The 22,873-nt window shown below is 41.8% G+C and overlaps 1 protein-coding gene across 1 annotated transcript in view; it reads right to left on the reverse strand.

The window, feature by feature from the left end:
• Nucleotides 1–21,027, reverse strand: part of RANBP9 (RAN binding protein 9) — an 86,049-nt gene extending 65,022 nt beyond the window's left edge. Inside the window, exons 1-2 of the mRNA XM_057699351.1 lie at nucleotides 20,159–21,027; nucleotides 5,743–5,854 (exon numbers count right to left, since the gene is read on the reverse strand). Coding sequence (XP_057555334.1) covers nucleotides 5,743–5,854; nucleotides 20,159–20,741 — 695 coding nt within the window. The 5' untranslated portion in view covers nucleotides 20,742–21,027. The remainder of the gene's footprint in view (nucleotides 1–5,742; nucleotides 5,855–20,158) is intronic.
• Nucleotides 21,028–22,873: the final 1,846 nt, after the last annotated feature.

The following is a 22,873-nucleotide window of genomic DNA, read 5'->3' on the forward strand; positions in this document are numbered from 1 at the left end:
AATAAATATATTGCTTATTTGATGTCTTTGTTCACATTTTCCATCTGTGTTTCCATTTACTGCTCATCACCAACAGAAACTAGAAGGAAAGACCTTTTAAAGCTAGACGGGAAGAAAGGCCTTTATTTCTTTCCTACTCCCCCAAGAAATAATCCAGAAAGTCAGGAAGCATAAAGGGAATGTTCTGAAGACTATATTTTATTATCAGCAGAATTTAGGGACAGACCAGAGACTGGATTACTTGCTGATTTCTCCTGCATCACACTGGCAGAACGGATCAGTATTTTGTTTGAAGAGCTAAAACTATCACATTCATAATAAATTATAATTCTAAAAATTTCCAAATAAAAATTTTATTCTCTCACATTTATAATTAACTGTATCTCCACTGCCTCTATTAGTACACATAATTTAAAACCTGAATAAAATTCCTGAACTGAAAGTACTTTCATGAGACACAGACTATTTTTAAAAATTCATCTTGACAGTCAACAAGAATTAATAAGAACATAAAGTAAATATATACCCTTTATAAATGTCTCCTAAAGAAAATGATTTTATGCAGATAAGGTGATTTAATTTTTTGGTTGCAAAATGTGTTAGAAATTCCTTTTTAAATTAATCAAAAAATTTAGACAGGCTATTTTGTCCTAATAAAGTAAGCTTATTTTGCTGAACATACACAAAAATTATGTTTAGTTTAAATGAAAATCCAAGGCAGAAAACAAAACATATTATTTGTTTCATTCAAGCCTCATTTCTTAGGCAATGGAAGATATATAAGTAACAATCATCGCAATCATATTCCTAATTTTCCAAGGCAGACCTAGAAGTCACGCATTTTATAAATAAACTGAGAGGCAATTCATACCCAACTCTCACCATTTCATGAGAAAACTTGCTACAATGACAATTTCTCTGAAGAAAACTGACATCTTGGATCCAAGTATTTATTTACCTGTCCTAAACTTGGATAAATACACTGTTTAAAAGAAAATTCAACTTTAAATTGAGTATTATTAACTCTCAAATGAGCACGTATCACTGCAAATGAACAGTAACTAACAGCTGCTCTTTCTGGTCAAGTCTTTATGATGTTAGGATTTTAGGAAGGAATTTTTATGTGTCTTGATACAGTTCAATATATCTACAGAAAGACATTACTTGGCTAAAATAAGCTACATGCCTTGCTTCTCTTTCATAAATGAACTGTTTGTTCTTTCCTTCCAAAAGCATTGGCTTGGACCTAAAACTGTTCAAAAAGATTACCAGACATAAACAAAATCAGGCCAAAGAAACAAACAGTTTTCTCCAAGAATACACAGGAGGTGGGTACTGTTTCTCATCCACCCATTTGTTCATTCATATGAGTGCCAGCTAAAAATTAAGTACTGGAATTACAGAAATATAAAACAGTCCCTCATCCTTGAATCTGTACAGTTATACATCGCCAATAAGCAGAAGATTAGCAGTATAGATATTATAATTACAGTCTGCCCAAAAAAGCAAAGGAAGCATAATAAAGGCACAATCTTATTTTGTGTAAGAGAAAGTGCCACCAAAAAAAAGACCTGTAAGCTAGGACTTGAAGAGAATTAGTTAAGCTTGGCAAATGGGGAAAGGGACAAGAGAAGGTGAATCTGAGGAGGAAGGAAGGAGCCTGCACACAGAACTAGAAACATGAGCCAGCAAGTACCGTCTACAGAAGAGTCCCTTCTGGCACTCCATACCTGCCATCTCCCCACTGCACTCTCCACAGACGCCAACTCTGATTAGAAAAAGGTCTTAGGGAATATTTTTGAAACGGAGTTCCCCTAACACCAAGTTCCCCTGCCAGGTTTATGGTTAACCTCTCCATCCAAAACTTTATTCCATTTCTTGTCCCACCCCTGTTCCCCTCAGGATTGAGAAGTATCAAAGAAAAAGGGAGACTGACACCCAGCAGGCCCCTAGAGGCTTTCCCGGGTACAAAAACCCCTCCGTGTTTCTTGTTTGTAGGAAAAAGGCTCTAGTCTCCTACGCCTTCCCTGATTTCCAAACAGCAGACTCGAGCAGTTACTAATTAGGGAAGTGAGGGGAGGCAGAAACAAAGGAAAAGCAGTCAAGCAAGAAAAGTAATGACAGCTTTAAACAATAGTTCAGCGACAAAACAGAGTCCTAGCTCCTCCGCAAGGAATATACATAACAATCTGACAAATAACTTTGAGTAGTTCTGTGGAAACTAAGACCCCCTCCCAGGAGGTGGATGGTGACTACCTGCTGACCACAAGCAGGCAGACCCTGGACAGGCTGAAACCAGAAAGCTGATGATTAAGATTCCCCAAACATCACCCTGTTAGCTCACCACCAACCAATCAGGAGAAACCCTGCAACCCTCAACTTAAATGTTGCCTTTAAAAACTCTTCCCTGATGGTGGGGTGGGGGACCGGGGATGAATTAGGAGATTGGGATTGCCATATATACATTACTGATAGGAAAAAAAAATTCCATATTGTATACTCAAAAAAAAGAAAAAAGCAAAAAAAAACTAGTGAATGGATGAATAAATGGTCTGGGCTCCACTGTAGGGGCGGGGGGGGGGGACCAACTCTTTCCCGAAAGCCACCAGGTAGTTCAGGTCTTTTGAGCATGGGCTGCCCATCCTCCTTGCTTGATGCCTGCAATAAACACTGTACTTCACCACAACCTGGTGTCAGCAGACTGGCTTTTTGCTGGGTGCCAGGCAAGTGAACACCAGCCTGGTTAAGTAACATTTTCCAACCTAAAAAGTCTGTTCCATCCCTCTCCTTTGCGGTCGCTTTATATTGATTCAACTCTGTTTAACATCCTACTTTCTATTTTGTGGCGCTTAATTCTCCAAGCCTAAGCTGGCAGAAAAATGGAAATAGAGATTAACTGGATGCCTCAGTTAGAGCCGCCACAGCTCAGAAAAGAGATGAGGAATAAGGACCTTAAATGTAATCAGGGTGAAGGCCAAAATAAGGACTGCCGTAAGCAGCATTCTGTTCAACTGAGCCGTCAATTCAGTATTTTTAAGTATATCTGTTAAGTCATTTCTTACCCACATTCACAGTTGTTGACAAGCAATTAATTTAAAATCAAAATAAAGGAATTATTAAGTTTGTTTAAAAAAAAACAGAACAGATAAAAATTAAGGATTCTTCAACATCATTACTTATTAGGGAAAAGGAAACTAAAACCACGACAAGAAACCACTAGATACCTTTAGAATGGCTACAAGTTTAAATTTAAAAAACCCTGACAATACCAAATGCTACTGAGAAGGCAGAGCCACAGGAACCCTCATACACTGCTGGTGAGAAGGTAAGCTAGTATAGCCACATTGCAAAAACAATTCAGCAGTTTCTTATAAAGTTAAAAATTTACTTAACAAATGACCCAGCAATCCCACTCCTATGTATTTACCCAAGTTAAGTGAAAACTCATGTTTACGAAAAAAACCTATACATAAACGTTTATAGTGGCTATACTCCTAATTGCCAAAAACTGGAAATAATCTGATGTCCTTCAACTGAAGAGTGAGCAAACTGGCTGGTCCCTTCACACAATCGGCAACAACAAGGACTGAGCTACCAATACACATAACCACCGGGGGTGAACCTCAAGTGCATGACACTGAGTTGAAAGATGCCAGGCTTAAAAGGCTGCTATACTCATCATACTATACAACTCCATTTATATACCATCCTAGAAACAGCCAAACTATAAAGGAAGAAAACCAATCAGTGGTTGCCAGGGGCTAGAGATGGGAAAAGGTTGCCAGAAAGGGTTACTGAAGAATTCTGGGGAGTGATGGAACTGTTCTATGTATCGACTGTGGTGATAGTTACAAGACTGTACACATCTGTCAAAACTCAAAGACCTGCACACTCAAAACAGTAAGTTTTACCACATGTAAAATATACCTAATTTTAAAAATGAAAGAAAAAAATAATGAAGGATTCCAGCAACAAAAAGATGAGACTGAAAAATTACAAAGCCATCTGTTACATCATGAAGGACCCTGCTAAGAAGTTTTAGACTTTATTCTCAAAGCAACAGGTGTACCAAATAATCTCAAGAAAGGGACCAACAAAATTCAGTTCTGTATAGAAAGAAGATGGACAACAGTTACCGACTGGAGTGAGAGCAAAACAGGGAGCAACTGGGAGACCTCAGCAATGTAGGGGACAAATTACCAAGACTGACTCAGGCAGAAACTGTAGAAATGGACAGAGAAAGTTAAAGGCAGGAAATTCTCAAGTTTCTAGCAATAGTGAAACCATTAACCAAGGAAGGGTTGAGAAAAAGATTTTAAACAAGCTAAATTTACATGTCTGTGGGACATCCAAATACAAACACCTGGGGAGATATACTGGTCTAGAGCTTAAGAGAATGACCTGAGATGTAGCTTTAGATTTCAGACTCATCAGGGTATTTACAGCATGAAAATACACGGTCAAGCTCATGCAAAGACAGACTATGCAGAGTGAAAGGTAAAGAGAATCCTGGGAATTATCCTGAGCAACACCAGCATTATGGAGTTGATGATATAATTTGAAGTATAAAAGAACTGGCTTACTGGGTGTGCAGCAGTAGAGTTAGAAATGGTTACAATCATGTGCCTATTTCAATCTGGGGTCTCTCAACCACTGTATCCTTGGCTACTCTGATTTCATCTTTGGCTTGATCACCCTGGGAAAACTGAGGTAGTTAAAAAGTTATCCTTGAATCCAAGGTTTCACTTGACACTTTCCATATTGTTGACATTGAGAATATTCAGCAAATGAAGAATAATCTACTGAACACACTTATTTTGTCAATTAAACACAGAAGAAGCACCAAGAGGGGTTAAATGACTCACATCAAATACAGGTAAACTTACACACACAGCCCCATAACTTCACCCTGGTAGCTGGACAAATGACTGTGTAGATTCTTTAAAGAACTGCTGATACCACAATGAAGCTATCAGGAAACACCACAGGACAGATCCAGTGATTCTACATAATTAGCTCTCAATCAGAGATATGCACTGAAATTCCCCATGGAGCTTTCTCAAAATGCCTATCTTGTCCAAGCTCTACATCTGAAAATACTGATTAAGGAACTTTTGGGGTAAGACCCAAACTACTGTATTTTTAATAGTCCCCTAAGTGACTCTGATGTGTACACACACACACCACTGATCCCAAGTTGAAAAGCAATGATATAAAAGTTGGTTCCAGCAACTACATGAAGTTCTCATTTGGAAGCTTCTAAACTACATCCTAATCCTCAGGAATTGCCTCCAACTAGAAAGCGTACAATCATACATTTCCCTGATCTAACCTGGAAATACTGAGCACCCCCTTCGCCCCCTAAAACACCTACAAATCACTTTTGGTTTTGAGTAACTACCTTTGATAAGATTTAACTTTCCAGCAGAATTCAGAAAATGGCAGTGTAAGAAAGGCATGGAAAATGAGTCATTATCTCTCTATTGTTTTACTCCAATTCTCCGTTTTAACAACAAACCTATCAGAAAAACCTGGTAATTTCACCAACTCAAGTGTTAACTTCAAGCAGTATTTAAGCAGAACCATACACAACCTGCTATACTAGAATATTCAGATTCCACTTTTCCAATTATCAAAATTTCCCCAAAATTTCAATTATTCAATTACATCATAAACAGTTATGAATCAAAGCAAAAATAATTACCATAAGCAACGATTTTTCCCACCAAAATTTACACTTACCCATCTCTTCCCTTACTGACGATTTTTACTTCAAAATAATAAATCCCACAGGCTGCTGGTATTGGATGCGTGGCACGCACTGAAGCTGCATCTTTTGGGGTTTTGCCATGACCTGTATAAGGAACAGGAAGGAAAAAAAATCAAGAGAGAGAGTCAAATGAAAATCTTAAATAATTCAGGAACAAATATGGCTTCTGAATGATGTATACATTTCTGCTCCCATCAATACAAATAAACAAAGACTTCATAACACAATTATCATCACAATTAATTCAATATGCAAAATAGCACAAGTTAACCATGGAACTCTTCACACTATTACTAGTTTTGACAAAATTTCAGAATCTAAGCACATTATTGAACCTAGCAGTCCTTTATAAAGTATTTTAAGGTAGATGATATTTTTAAGAGACAAAAGAATACACTTGAAGAACATGATGAAAATATGATTAATTTTATTAGATCTAAACTTGCGTACAATTTATAAAATTCCTAAACAATACTTTTTTGCCAAATGGCCTACTTTTTAAACCAGAAGCTTCTGTATCATAGACTTTTTTAAAGTGAAATTTTATACATTTAGATTGAATTGGCAAAACAGCTTTCTTACTTTAAGAATTTCCAATTTTGTTGACATACTTTCATCATTAATTCTATACAAAGGCTGATTCATAAAGTTTCTTTGGTCCATCTAAGAACCATATCTGACCTCTAGTTGTCTTTTCTTTTTTTTTTAAGAAAGGAATAGAAAACCATACTATTGCTGACATCTTTAGGAAATTTGCTAGGATAATGGCTTTTAAACTTTTTAAAGTAGCTATTTCTCAATCTTATCCTGGAGGGTTCTTTATTCACTAATATCAGCTCCCCTGTCCATCACTCAAGACACAAATTACCTTGAAAGCTAGCATGTGAACAAAACCATGTGAGCATGAGAAAATATGCCCATAAAACCACTAAAAGAATAAAGACAGAAGCTGAAGGAGCATGTCAGCAAGTACTCAGAGACAGTGAGTGAGACAGGCGCCACAGTCCCCAAAAGGGCTGTATGAGAAATAATGCTCTAAACCATTCCTCAGGTGTTCTAGTTAGATCTGCTCCACCCAATACAAACCTATGTCACTCATCTTTCAGTCAGACTACACCATCACCTTCATGGGTAGCAGAAATCCCCCTCTCAAATTTACCATGATTGTTTTAAAACTAAACACCTCTTTTAAGTCAAAAATCCTATCTTGGCTATACAATAACCATTACACAGCAATGAGATCACAGCTCCCCTTGCCATACACTCGGTCAAGTAATCAATGCATTTCCTATCACTAAACAGTTAAGTTTACACTTGCAATGCAAATTAGCACATGCTCACATTGCCTAAAAGAAACTAAATGAACTCAGCCACTCCATTACCACTCATAGATGTCTTAAGTATATGTGTTATGGGCAGAGGTTCTCAGCAGGATGACCGTGAAGAGGTGATAAACTTAGCTAGGAAGATAAAAATGGAAGCAGCAATGTACAGATGCTGATAAAACTGCTTTAACATATGCAGGTAATATTTTCATCTTGGCTACAGTTTCCTTTGCTGTGCAAAAGCTTTTAAGTTTCATTAGGTCCCACTTGTTTATTTTTGTTTTTATTTCCATTACTCTAGAAGGTGGGTCAAAAAAAGATCTTGCTGTGATTTATATCAAAGAGTGTTGTTCTTCCTATGTTTTCCTCCAAAAGTTTTATAGTGTCCGGCCTTACATTTAGATCTTTAATCCATTTTGAGTTTATTTTTGTGTACGGTGTTAAGGAGTGTCATAATTTCATTCTTTTCCATGTAGCTGTCCAGTTTCCCCAGCACCACTTACTGAAGAGACTCTCTTCTCCACTGTATATCCCTGACTCCTTTGTTATAGATTAGCCTCAAAATGGGAGAAGATATTTGCAAGCGAATCAACAGAAGAAGGATTAATCTCCAAAATATATAAACAGTTCATGCAGCTCAGTGTCAAAAAAAACAAACAACCCAATCAAGAAATGGGGGGGAGGGGGGCTTCCCTGGTGGCGCAGTGGTTGAGAATCCGCCTGCCAATGCAGGGGACACAGGTTCGATCCCTGTTCCAGGAAGATCCCACATGCCGCGGAGCCACTAAGCCCGTGTGCCACAATTATTGAGCCTGTGCTTTAGAACCCGTGAGCCACAACTATTGAGCCCATGTGCTGCAACTACTGAAGCCCACACGCCTAGGGCCTGTGCTCCGCAACAACAGAAGCCATGGCAATGAGGAGCCCCCACTCACCACAACTAAAAAGAAAGCCCGCACACAGCAAAAAAGACCCAACACAGCCAATAAAATAAATAAATTAAAAAAAAAAAAAAAAAAAAAAAAAGACATATGCACCCCAATGTTCACTGCAGCACTATTTACAATAGCCAGATCATGGAAGCAACCTAAATGTCCACCAACAAATGAATGGATAAAGATGTGGTACATATATACAATGGAATATTACTCAGCCATAAAAAGGAATGAAATTGGGTCAATGTAGAGACATGGATGGATCTAGAGACTGTCACACAGAGTGAGTCAGAAAGAGAAAAATATCGTATATTAACGCATATATGTGGAATCTAGAAAAATGGTACAGATCAACCGGTTTGTAAGGCAGAAATAGAGAGACAGACATAAAGAACAAACATATGGACACCAAGGGGGTAAAGCCAGGATGGGGGTGGAGGTGGAGGTGGATGGGGGTGGGATGAACTGGGAGATTGGGATTGCCATATATACATTAATGTGTATAAAATACATGACTAATAACAAAAAAATTATCAAATTGTACACTTTAAATATATGCAGTTTATTGTATGTCAAGTATATCAATAAAATTCTTTTTAAAAGGAAAGAAAAATGCGTAGGTATATATTTACATTGAGCTAAGCAGAAGAAAAAAACAGCACAAATCTGCAGAATGAAACATTAATCACTTTTTAAAAACAGACATTTAATAAATTATGGTTTCAGCAAAACATCTTTTCCAGTAAAATTATGTTCAAACTGAGCTGCCTGGAAAAAGGTCATGTAAACTAAAACCATTTTTAAAATTTAGACAGTTAAAAATAAATCTAAAGAAAACTCTGATTAGCCCAGGAGTTCCAAATCAACTAGCCTTTATTTTTGGTTTTGGTTTTTCTGAAGAGAAGTGACCAAAACTTTTAGGGATAAGGGAATCTCAAGGTATACTTAATAACAGTAAATGATAATAGTTGACATACATTTAATACTATGTGAAAGGCCCCATTCTAAAAGTATTGTATTGACATAGAAAACAAACTTGCGGTTATCAAAATGGGATTGGGGGTGGGGTGGATAAATTAGGAGTTTAGGATTAACATATACACACAACTATATATAAAACAACAAGGGCCTACGAAATAGCACAGGGAAGTATATTCAACATCTTGTAATAAACAATGGAAAAGAATCTAAAAAAAAATGTATGTATGTATAACAATCATATGCTGTACATCTGACAGTAACACAACATTGTAAATTAACTGTACTTCAACTTAAAAAATGGTAAATAAGTAAAAGCCCTGTATTTATTAAGTCATTTCACATTTAAAACAACTTATGAAGTAGGCGCTATTTATCATCATTTCACAGTTGAGGAAGCAAAGGGAAGATGAAGAAACTCAGGTCCTACTGCTGAGTGAGAATCCCAAACCAGGATTTGTGCTGGGATTTAAATTCAAGAAGCCTGATCCAGTGCGAGCTCTAAACTCACAGGAAGGATTTAGCTACAATGAGCAATCTGGGATCACTTCACATGTATTCCCACCTCCTATTCTAGCTACTTCTATGGTAAAAGAGAAAGAAAACTAAAATTTGAGGGTAAACAATCTCTCAAAGTATTAGGTGCTTTTGTATAGATTTTTCTTATTTGACATCTGTGAAATGGGTAAAATTTAACCTCATTTTTAAAAATGGAGAAATTTCTAGAGATTATGTAACCTGCCCAAAATTGGTAGAATCAGGCATTGAATCTGAATTAAATATCTGAATTAAAATCCCCTACATTTTACCATCATGCAAAAATAACTAAAGAACTACACAATCATAAATCTTCAAGGTTTTAGTGTACTCATCATGCTCTACCAAGACACTATAGAAAAATTCTGTAAATGTTAAAAGGATCTGTTCCATTTTAAAACTAAAAAAGTTGAGATATAAGATTAAAAGGATTCATACTATTGTTAGGTGAGACTAGTAATATCAGAGTGACCAGCCTATTTCTAATAATGTTCATCATCAGGAAGTCCATTGCCTTAAACTCTGTGGTGACCAAAGCACAACCTCACACTACCAAAGGGTACATTTTTAAAACCACAGTCGTCAATGTTAAATGTTTCCTAAATGGTTCAAGAAGAAAATACATGTATTGCTTCAGGACTCTAAGGCTAGCAAGGTCAGCTCCTCCTATTCAAACAATCTGTTGACTGCATTTAACTGAAACAGAAAGGGTTTGAATAAAGCCTACCCCCAGACCCCTCCACTCTCCAACCGGCAGCCAAGTGCCTTTCTGAAAATATAAATCAGCCTTCCTTGTACCACTAGCCCTCAATACAACTAACATTCCTTCCCATTCAGCCTAGAAAAAGATAAACTTCCCGAAAACCCTGTGTGATCTTGCCCTCCCCTCTCCACTTTCCACCTCCTCCTTTCTGCTCCAGCCACACTGGTCAGGCTAGGCGGAGTACAAGCTACTCCCTCTAACTGGAAAGCCGTGTACACTTCCTTCTCAGACTGGCCGGGTCCTACTCAGTCTTTCCAACTTAGTTCAGGCTTGACCTCCTCAATTATTCTCTCTCTAATCTCTCTGACTCGGTCTAACCTTCTTTTTCATCATATAACATTAACACACGTAACACTTATTTGTGATTATTTCACTGTTTCTGCATTTTAATTCCTGGGCCTCTTTATTTCCACTGACTTCCGCTATAATGCCAATCACTCTTCCCGGAGCCACACGCCAGATTCTGACATCACCTGAAACTATTCCACCTCAGAAATATTAAATTCTCATAAAGTCTGTTTTGCTACAAAACACATTTCTTGAATACAAATTAGCTCACATGCACTTGATAAATACGGGAATGATGTCAGCATAATAAAGAAGTCATTCAGCTCATAACACAACTTTTCCCAGTACATTAATGAATTTAAGAAAAATTTTTAGCACTATACAGAAGGCTCTAAGTCAGAAAAGCTGGGATTCCTACAGAAGTGCATTCCTATTGTGCCCAGTGTTTGGTGGCTTCAGGAACTGCTATACACACCACTGTATTAAGCCATCTGGGAAAAATTCACCTGCAGTACAGATCAAAAAGTGCTACAATACTTCCTCTTTCTTTATATCAGTATAGACTCACGCATCTCATGCACATTTATACTTTGGGTTATAATTCAGAACTAGTTCATTTCTTTTGTTGCCCAAACTGTTCCCCTTTTAGCTATCGGTAGCTTTTTCAGTTGGCTGCTCCGGCACTCTGACATACCTCCATTATACGTTTTTTGTTTTTGTTTGTTACTTTTTGGCACTACAAGATGCTGGAAGCTCACCTTGGGTATTTCCTGCCACAGTCCTAGAATCAGCCATTTCTCCAAGGAGCCCTCGCTCCTTTTAGTGACGAGTGGCATTAGAATCCAAGATCTAGGCACTAGGTATGCTCACCGTTCCTGGGGTGTCATTGTTTTTAGACCCTCTCATTGACAAGAGCAAGGAAATATATGTGTATACTAAACCCCTGCATACACACACATCTATACTTTTTATGTAACCATCTGTGTATGTGTTAAATTAAACATGTATTAAATTAAACGTGAGTTCACACCATTGTCTCCAACTCTAACCCATTACCACACGGATCATTCTACCCACTCCAATGCTGAGAAACCTAGCTCCCACTGTCCACCATCCACTGATGTGTTAAATCCCAGTACACATGGAGAGCAGCATCACAACTGTTAACCCACATGCCCCCAGGATCCAACTTATCAATAAGAATTCAGTGCTTATATAGTTTCTTTTGTTTTACAGACTCCTCTGATTTCCAGTTACTTATTTAGGTCAGCACCTTTTCCTTCCTCTTCTAAGATTGTTTCACACATTTAGTTGTTGTTGTTTTTTTAAACAATTTTATTTGTTTGTTTATTTATTTAGGCTGTGTTGAGTCTTTGCTGCTGCGCGTGGGCTTTCTCTAGCTGCAGTGAGCCAGGGCTACTCTCGTTGCTGTGTGCAGATTTCTCATTGTGGTGCTTTCTCTTGTTGTGGAGCACAGACTCTAGGCGCATGGGCTCAGCAGTTGTGGCTCGCGGGCTCAAGAGCGCAGGCTCAGTAGCTGTGGCGCACCGGCCTAGTTGCTCTGAGGCATGTGGGATCTTCCTGGACCAGGGATTGAAACCCGTATCTCCTGCACTGGCAGGTGGATTCTTAACCACTATGCTACCAGAGGAGTCCCCATACATCTGTAATATAATTAGACTGTTTTGTCTAACTATATCTAATTCTATCCTGGGATTCTGCCCCCACCCAAGTGATTTTTTAAAAATATGCATGTATTAAAGTTCACTCTTTATGCCCTGAAATTCTGTTTGATAAACACACAGTGTCATGTAGCCACAATTACAGCATCATACAGAATACTTTCACTGACCTAAGAAATCCCCTTCTTTGCCTCACTCACCCTCTCTCCCTCCCCTCAAGCCCCTGACAACCACTCATCTTTTTACTAGCTCTATAGTTCTGCCTTTTCCAGCATATCATATAACTGAGATCATACAGTATGTAATCTTTCAGACTAGCATCTTTCACTTAGCAATATGCACTTAAGATCCACGTGTCTCTGTGTGGATGGATAGCTCATTTCTTTTTTATCACTGAATAATGTTCTACTGTACAGACGTACTGCAGTTTATCCACTCACCTACTGAAAGACATCTTGGTTGTTTCTTGGTTGGTGATTTTAAGAAAAGCTGTTATGAACATTCATGTGCAGTGTTTTATATGGGTGTTAAGTTTTCATATCAGTTGGGTAAATACCTAGGAGCTCAACTACTGGATCATATGGTAAAACTATGTTTAGCTTTAATAGAAACTGCCAAACCATCTTCCAAAGTGGCTGTATCACTTTGCACTCCCACCAGGAAGGTATGAGAGTTCCTGTTGCTCTCTGCACCCTCACCAGCAACCGTCATGGTCAGGTTTTCTTTGGATTTTAGCCATTCTAATAGCTAAAGGTAAGCACCTCCTCTTTGATTAAAAAAAAAAAATGGCACAAAGAGCTAAACCCTGAATCAGATTTTTACTTTTGATTAAACAGCTGTCAAGAACTTACATCTATAACAAGGAAGAGACCAAACCCCAGGGCTGAAGGCTATGACAGATCAGCAGCCTGTGATATTGAGCACACATGGGAGTGGAAATTTAACTGGGCTTTTATTTTATTAGAACTGTTATTTTTGTAGTCCTCTGGTTACAAAGTTCCATAGGTTTTAAGTGGTCTGCCTCAGCCCTATTTTTCCCATAAGCCCTGTTACTTTTAGTGTGCAATTCTGTGGAAAACATGAGGCTTTTTCAGCAACACAATTTTGGCATTACAGCGGAAATACCGACATGTTCCCCTAGGACACACCCTTCTATCCTCTCCCCTTTCTAAAGAAGTCACTTCTACACGTCAGAAGCCAGGGGACTCCAATTCGCTGAACCCTTTCTTGTTTGTTTGTTTGGTTTTCTTTTACCTCTTCCAGGATGGTATACATGGTAATTATTTAAAAGCTCCCAAATATCTTGATTTCCCTCCTATGCCTACCCTTCCATCACACTCGGCCAGCGAAACCACAACCTTAAATCAACATTATAATCCACCTTTCCTACGCCTGCACCGGGCAGCTGGCCTTTGCTGAATAAAGTCCAACCATCTTGCAAACAGTCACCACTGTGAACTAATGATGTCAGCTGGGACCCCCCATTGTTATCAACACCACACAGAAATCTTCAGAATGATGAAGATGGTCCACAAAAGGGGACTGAAATGGGGCTCCACCATTATACAGGCTTATATTCTACGCTCTGCTCGCTTATTACTAACTAGTCTGTCTACACCAGTCCACCTCTTCCACTACTATCAAAGGAACAGTGCATACTTCTCTGCTCTTCAAGGCCAAGCATCTTAAGCTTCTGAACCACTTTCCTCCCTCCAAGCCCTTACTCTGTCAGCCTCCCAAGCTTGTATTTTCATCCTTTCCCTCTTTACTCCTCTTCCCTTCAACCTATAAGGGTACAGTGTCCCAAAAACATGTACACCTTTCATAAAATTATATGCCTCTGTGTTGTAAATCACTGTCAATAATGCAGTGGGGTTGGGGTTGGTGATTAGTATAATGAACTTCTTTTCCAACTTTAAGGTAATAAAACCAGGTATCATTACTATTTATTTGTTAAAACATGTTAAATTCTGTAGACATTTACTGGGTCCCCATACCTGGCACTAACACCATACTGGCACCTAACTTATGTCACCTGTCACTTCGGTTTTACTCATACAGCCAAGCTAAAAGGAGACCTACTTAGAAATGATACAATAGTCTCTTAACACAGTACTTTCCAAAGGGTTTTTTAGGGATAATTTTAAGTATGTGGTTTTCATCTTACATGCTGAAGTTATAGGCTAATCTCCATCCAGATACAACATAACTCCAATAGCAACCATTAAAACAAAAAACAAAAAAAACCCTCCACAACTGCCCTAACTTCCATTCTCCTCCAGGTACTGCCTAATTTCCTTCCTCATCTATATTTCTTAAGAATAAACTATATTCACTAAACTTTCTGCTTGGTCCCTTCTACTGACCCCGATTTCTGCCCCACCACTCAATTCACACTGCTCTGCCTAAGGTCACAATGATCTACTTTCCAAATTCAGTGGAAATTTTTATGTACCTGTCTCACTAAACCTATCTGTTGCATTTGACACTGAAGTTCACTTCCCCATTTCTGACACTCCTCTGCTCAGCTTCTGTGACACCCCCCTCCCCTCTGTCCAGGTGCCTCCTGACTACTCCTTCTCGGGCCCTCTGCAGTCTCTTAATGTTAGCGTTGCTCAGGGTTCCATCTCTGGCCCATGATCTTCTCACTATATTTACTCTCTCTTTGACACTCTTGAGTTTCAGCTACCAGCTACAGGTGACTCCCAGATCAGTCATGACCTCAACTTCTCTCCCAAGTTCAGGTCAATGATGGTACATGCCAGTTGTTCCTAGGAGAAACTAACCCACAGACTGCCCCTACTGAGAGAAGTGGGGCCGACACTATCCTTGTGCCAGGACATTTTGTATTTCATAACAACCCTCACACCCCTACAGCTGAGTCAACACAGGTTAGCCTCTACAAGAAGGCCACCAAGTCACTCCACAGCATATAATGAAAAGCTCTGTCCAACTAAGAATGATGGCAACTAGCTAGGCCAATCTGATAAGTCTCTTGGGAGTTTAACGTAGGAAAAAGGATAAAACAGTAAGAAAAAGAAAACAACCAGAAACTAGCACTGAGGCAGAGTCATTTGAACATTAAAGTGAAAAGTCATGAACTCCAACTGTGGCGATTACACAGGCCACCTGAACTCCAGAAGACCTCTATCTGTTCTTTCTCTAATGCTATTTCTCTGGCTTCTTCTGGTTTACATGGCTAAGATTCCCATTTTTACTATCTCTAAGTATATACTGTAATACTTCCTTGTGATCATTATTTGCTTCAGGGTTCACTGCAAAAACCTAACAGGGCTAGAAACCCAGTGTCAGCCTTGGTTTCTCTATCATTCCATCATATCCTGTCAGGGTTACTTCAGTACAGATCACAGACATGTCTGCTCTTCTGCACCCCACCCCTGAGCAATTGAGGTCCTTATCTCTTATATGGTCTGCAACAGCATTCTAAATGAGTCTGCTATTTCCAGTCTTGTGCCTCCTGAATCCATCTTCCAATTAGTTGTGCAACCTGACAAAGATGAAAATGAGCCACTCACTTCCTATTTAAAATCCTTAGATGATTCTTCATCTCCTACAGAATAAGATCTAAGCTCAATAAAATACTCTATAAGGCCTCTCACGATCTTTTCCCAGCTGCTCCTTGTCACACACTTAAATTCCAACAACCCCATACTGTAGATTCAAACACAGAAAATAATTCTCTCCTCTATGCTTTTGTTTATGCTTTTTCCCTTGTAATGCCCAGCCCCTCCTCCCCATATCATACTCATCTTTTAAGACTGACCACTGGCCTCATCCCCTTTCAGATGCTGTCCCTGACCCACCAACTTCATCCCTGCCAACAGCAGCCTGCAGCAGACGCACCCCCACCTTCCACAGTGCTCTATACCACGTCCCTGCTACACGCACTGCTTGATGTCCTTTGAGGTCTTGGAATTCAAAGACAGTGTCTTATTCACCTTTGAGTACTCAGAACCTGGCACAAAGTAAACAGTCACTAAAAGCTTGCTGACTACATGAAATGAATAGAGTAAGGCATATATACAAATTATCTAGAAGAATATCTGCCCTACAGCAATTACTCAACAAATCATCATTACAAAAAAAAATCATTACTATTGTCTACTCCTGTTAAGTATGATTATTAGAATCGCTTAATTCTTGCACCTATCAACTAGCATTCTTAAAGCTAAATTTTGGCAAAGGGATCCCTGGGAAAAGCTCAGTTTTTAAATTCTTTGATTTTCAAGAACATTTTTATATCTCCTCCCATAAATCTCAAAAGACATTTGTATTGGTAAGCAAGCAAATATGTGTTGAGATATTTGTTCTGCATAAAGAAGTGCAAGGAATTAGATAAGCAATTAAATTTAGGACGTGTTGAAGGCCTAGTGACTGGCGACACTGAGAGGGAGGGGAGCTGGGCATACCAAAAGTTAAACCTATCTGGTCACTGTTAATAATACTTCAATTAGAAGATGCAGTTCACTATTCATTTCTTCCTATTACTCCCAACTTTCACTTATCTTACATTTCTTCTAAGCTGCCCTAAATCAGTCTAATCAAGGTGTCTGGACTTTTCCATGGCATTGTGTGCTCCAGGTAGCACTTTCCCCAGAAGAAGTACTTTCAACATCAACTACTCTTCAAAGTCAACTAGTCTTCAAAAAGTTATAAATGTGATTACTGGATTTTATCTATTTGAGATAATTAAGTCTCATACAAATTGAAATAGGCAATACAGTATGGTGGAAAGAACACTAAACTTAGAATCAGTGAAAATTAGTTTCCAATCCTGGCTCACTTGTGACTGGGAAGCTCTTAACTTCCAGGTGCTCCCAATTTTTCACCTCTTAAATGAGAATTCCACCATCTTATCCAGCTTCACTAACAAGCTCCTGAGAGTATGTATTAAAACGCTTTGCAAAGTATCCAAATAGTGGTAACTTCACAAATATAAAAATGCAACCTGTAACTGAAACATTTAGACTAATCAAACCCATTGTCATAGTCATTAAAATGCTTTAAGGTGAAATAAAGTGATTATAACTATATCTAAACTTGTCATATTTATACTTATTCAAACCTGACAAGAATTTTAAAAAGGGGCCATGTGTTTCTAGAGACATGGATGGACTTGGAGACTGTCATACAGAGTGAAGTGAGTCAGAAAGAGAAAAACAAATACCATATATTAATACATACATGCGGACTACAGAAAAATGGTACAAATCAACCCGTTTGCAAGGCAGAAATAGAGACACAGATGTAGAGAACAAACACATGGACACCAAGTGGGGAAAGTGGGGAGGGTTGGGGGGGAATGAATTGGGAGACTGGGATACCAAATTGTATGCTCCAAATATATGCAGTTTATTGTATGTTAACTGTATCTCAATTAAAAAAAGGGGGGGGCATGCTTGAGAATTTCAACAGTGTGTGACTGCTAAGCAAAAGTCTTTAAAAAATGTTTAAGATAGTAAACACACCCAATTCCTCTGCAATCCAATCAACTTTGTCTGTATGACTGGCATTATTTTAACATTAATCCCTTCAAAACATTTAAGGAATGCCACTGCTTCCAAAAGAGTAACTCCAATTTAGAAGAATAACATCTTCAAAACAGAATATGTTCAGAGCAAAAGAAACTTCTATTTCAAAGGTAAGAAAAATCCTGATCATTACAGAAAATATTTATCATCCATCTTTTGAAATCCTGTAATATGCAAAAATACTTTATGAACAGTAGTCTTTAATGTTATTTTGTGACTTAGAGTTTGATTACCACTACCTATGACACCTCCCCTTTCCTCAGCTGCTCAGTAACTTCTGGTGTGGTCCACTCAGAAGGCACACAGAAAAACAACAGGAAAAACACACACGCAGTGCACATTAAAATAACAAGCCGAGGAAGAAGCAGTAGAAGGGGGAAAAGGGCCTGTGTTTGTGACAAGGGGGAAGGGAGAGACAAAGGGAGACAGAAGAAAGGGAGAGGAAGGGAAAAGAATGACAAAACAGCAAAATCTGTTCTTCCAGAAATAATGGTTTATGTTTACAAAAGAGTGAAGTTTCCAGAAAGTGAATCTTAGTATTACACAACAGAAAGTAATGAAGAGGCCAACAGGAAAAATAATTGAGACAGCTGTGTCATAAATATTCCAAACTCCAACCAATTTCACATAAGCTGCACTTTTCCCTGACCCAAATCATCAGTTTTATGCCAAAGGGGTTAGTAAAACTAGTCAAGGCATGTTACAGTGCTAAATAAACTGTAATCACAAATCTTAGATATCATGGAAATTCAGAGCTGGAAATTTCCTTACCAACCACCCAGCTCAACTCCCTCGTCACTCAGAGGAAGAAACTGAGACCCTGTCTGGTAACATGCCTAAAATTACAAATGATGGCAGGACTCAGAAAGCTAGAATTCTTTGTTCGATAATCTCTTATCTCTTCTGCCTCTGATTTTATAAGCTAACTATCAACCATCAACCATAAAACTTAAAGTTTTGCAGAGTCTAACAAAAAGCATTCTAGTAACCAGATCAGAATTAAACACTTCATACATAGCAATGTTCACACAAACTAAAACACAAAAATTAAATAATAGCCTTCACATGGTATTAACAAAATGGCCTAAACAACAACAAAAAAAGGTCCAACATTTTGAAAATTTCAGCCATCTAGATTAAGAATCATAATTTCAAATGGAAAGTACTTCTCTGAGTCTATGGGTAAAAGGAAGGAATGTTCAACAAGCCCTATTTTTGTGCGTTATTCTCCGCAGCCAAATCATTTGGAAGATTTCTGTGGCCATTCTCCTTTCTGATTAAATAGTAACTTATTTATCAAGGTTCCTCTCAAATTTCAGTCCAGTAAACTTTAAGAATTTCACCACAATGGTGGTTTATGCCCTCTATATCCATGTCACTGGGATCTGATTAAGACTCTCCCTTTGAAGCCAATCGAAATGAGGCTGCTTTGAATGTAAAAGCAGCAGGTTTGGGGCCTAAAAAACTGGATGTTTCCAGACAGACTGATATGTAGGATTGATTTTCCCCCCCAGACAAGTAAATTTGATGCGTGCTATTAATTTGGGCTACATTTCAAAAATTCCCACAGCAGTTTATAATTTTATATACAACTGATCTGCTTAAAGCTTTGTCTTAACATAGGAGAGGTAGGTGAGGGAGGAGGGGAAAAAGCACTAGCCCAAGGCTTTTTCTTCTTTAACTGAAGGTGGAAAACACAAGCCAATTTTCTTTAAAATACTAAATGACGTTTTTAACACATCCATGCTTTCAACGAGACTTTATATAATACGCCAACACACAAATACAGGGCATTTCCAATCAGTCGTGGTAGGTTTCTGCTCCCCGAAGAAAACGCGCACTCACCAGGTTTCACCTCTCCTGCCCTCCAGTCGGTGTCAGCAAGAGACACTGACGGCAAACTTGGGCCCCCAGCCCTTTTGTCCCCCTAGGCAACCCCCAGCTTAATTGAGGGCGAAATCCTCCACCGATGACTCCTCCCCCTAAACATCCCTGCTCTCCCTTAATTAGAAATTATACCTCAGAATCGTGCCTCTCTTCTCCCACGTAAGAGGAGCGCGCCTGACCCACCACCACCTGGAGAACAATGTAACCCAACTCCGAGCCCACAGATGCCTCCATCCCGGCCCTACGGTTTATCTCTGAGGGAAATCAGAAAGCGAGTCGTGTCCTGTCATCCTGGATTCCCCCGAGGTGTCCTGCCCCTGGCCTGGCATGACCAGCTCCACTCCGCCCGGGGGTCGCCCCTCTCCCCGCGACCCCAACCCCACCCCCGGAGCGGCAGGAGGGCCGCGGCCCCACTCGCCCCGCAGGACGCACGCCCGCTACCTTTGTAGTGCACCCGCAGGTTGTTCTGAGACAGGCCGATGTAGCTGAACTTGTCCTTCGGGCTCCAGGACCGAGGCAGCGGCGTCTCCTGCTCGTCCACGGCCGGGTAGAGGCGCCTCAGCCGCCGCTGCAGCTCCTTCTCCTGCTCGTTCAGGGCCGAGTCCCCGTGCGGGAAGGGCGCCGCGGCGCTGCTGCTGCCCGCCGCCAGGGCCGGGGCCGGGGCGCCTCCGGCCGGGCCGGGGCCCGCGGCGAGGCCCGGGGGCGCGGGGGGCGCGCTGGCGGGGGCGGCCGCCGAGGCGGGCGGCGGGGGCGGCGGCGGCGGCGGCGGCGGGGCCGCGGTGGCCGGAGGCGGCGGCGGTGGCGGCGGCGGCGGCGGCGGGTGGAGGAGCAGGGCGGCCGCCGCGGCCCCCAAGCCGCCGCCGCCGCCGCCGCCGCCGGGAGAGCCGGCCGAAGGGGAGCCGGCGCTGATGGCCGCGGGCGCCGGCAGGACGACTCCGGACACCGGGGCCACGGCCGCCGGCGGTGGCGGCAGCTGCTGCTGCTGCTGTTGTTGTTGTGGCGGCGGCGGCGGCTGCCCGGACATCCCGGCCGCGACTCAGCCTGCGGCCACCTCCACCCCTTCTCTCCTTCCTCCTCCGCTTCCCGGGGGCGCTGTCGCTGCGGCCGCCGGCACCAGGCGCCCAGTCCGCCCGCCCCGGAAGCAGGCGGCGGGCCGCGAGCCGAGGGCGAGAGCGCGACGGTTGGGGAGCTCGGGGCCGGGGGAGCGGGCGGCGGGCCCGGGCCGGCCCCGAGAGAACGCTGGCCGGAGCGCGGGCGCGCGGGCGCGGGACGAGGCGCCGAGGGCGGGGGCGAGGCGGGAGCGCGGGAGGAGAAGGCGCGGTGGCAGCCGCCGCGGCCGCTGCTCTCGCGGCTGTTTCCCGGCGGGCGGGCCGGGCCGGCGCGAGACGCTGCGCGCGGGCGGTGCTGGGCGAGGGGGCGGGGCCGCAGGCGCGAGCGCGGCGCGAGGGGCGGGGCCCGGCGGGCGGCGGGGGGCGGGGCCGGGCGGGCGGCGGGGGGCGGGGCCGGGCGGGTGGCGGGGGCCCAGCGCCGGGGCGAGTTCGCGTTCACGCTGGCGGGGCCGGCCGCCCCGGGGAGGATCGCCTCCGTGCGGGTCCGCAACGCTGCTCGCGGGCCCGGCGCTGGGGTTTCCGCTCCTGCCGGGAGCCCGCCGCCTCGCCCCGCCCGCCCGGGCCCTCCCCGGGAGACCCTCCTCCTCCTACTTTACTTCTTTTTGTTGTGGTCGCCCCACCTCCCCACCGTAGGGTCCCCGCTGGCGTGGCGGGGCCGCTTCTCGCCCAGGCGAGAGTAATCGAGCCCCGTGGGGGCCGTCGCGAGCCCGGGCCCCGGGCCCCCGGGACGAGCGGGGAGGCTCCTGCTCCTGGACCCCGCATCGGGTCCGCGGGGGGAACCGGCCGGAGGCGCCCGCTGGCTGCTCGGGCTCTGCTCGAGCTCGGTCCCCAGCACAGGTCCCTGTTGGCCGCCTCCCTCCTCAGGAACCAACTGCCCTGCGTACTTCACAGTGTTTAATACCTTAAAATAACCGCTTCTGAACGGAAAGTCTCCCACTTAAAACAGGGAGCATGTTGTTAAGTAATTTTATGAGGACTTAAAGGGAACCCAGGGTGGCAGACGGTGTCACTAATTTATTAGGAATGGTAATGAAGACTGGCATCTCATCAAAGAGCAGGAACACGAACCGCAGCAACACAACGTGTGTTTACGAAGGGCCTCTGGAGGCGTCAAAACATTTTAGAGACTCGTTAATTTTCATAACAGGCCTCTTTGTTAGGTAGCAAAGAATTATGCCCATTTTTAAAACAGGGAAATATTCACTGAGGTCAGCAGAGTCAAAAATAGGACTTCCTACTTTGCAATTCCTAATAGTGCTTTGCTTGGTCGACTAATTGAGCACATCTCACCAAAGTGTTGCTCTCTGACCCGTCCTGACATTACTAGTTTGTTTTCACCACTTTTCTTTGTTCAGGTTATCCTTTCCTTAGCTGGCAAAATCGAGCTTTACACGTGTAATCTACACCATTTAAATTCTGGTATTTTGTTTGCTTCCAAAGATATTATGTTGGTAATTGTTTGGCCAAATAAGCAAGGAGCGTTCTTTGCTAAATAGAGAATTATTTATTTTGGTCGTGAAGAAGGTAGGTAAATGGTGATTTAATTGAAGGCCCTCAACGGCTGGCCAGAACTAATAGTCGTTTAGTCTAATTTCTCCCTCAATTACCCAACAACTAGATGCCCGGTTGTTCTTTAATAAAAATATCCGATCATTCGAACCTATTGTTTGATGACTTTTTTCAAGCCACTGCACTTTAAATTACATGATGTCATTGTATTTAAATTGTTCTAAGACTGTCATTTATATTACAGTAATGAGTTAAATGTAAACCAAGCGCTATTTAAATGTTGGCTAGCATGGTAGAGTAAATGGGCTCCAAGTCTCATCAAACTTGAAATAGTCACCAAGGTTGTATTGATGAAGGTGTACTTTTTTCTGTCCGCACACTGAGAAACCGTTTAGAACTTTACATATCCTAGGGGCAGCTGAGCTTATAAAAGTATCTGATGTTTTGTCAGAAGCTTTTTACAGGAGTGACTAGTTGCTCTCCAACAAGCAACCTCAAGAAATTAATGATTTCAGTTGTGGGGGAGGATTCTGTAAAA

The sequence above is a fragment of the Hippopotamus amphibius genome, chromosome 11 (assembly GCF_030028045.1).
Source record: "Hippopotamus amphibius kiboko isolate mHipAmp2 chromosome 11, mHipAmp2.hap2, whole genome shotgun sequence".
Lineage (NCBI taxonomy): Eukaryota > Metazoa > Chordata > Mammalia > Artiodactyla > Hippopotamidae > Hippopotamus > Hippopotamus amphibius.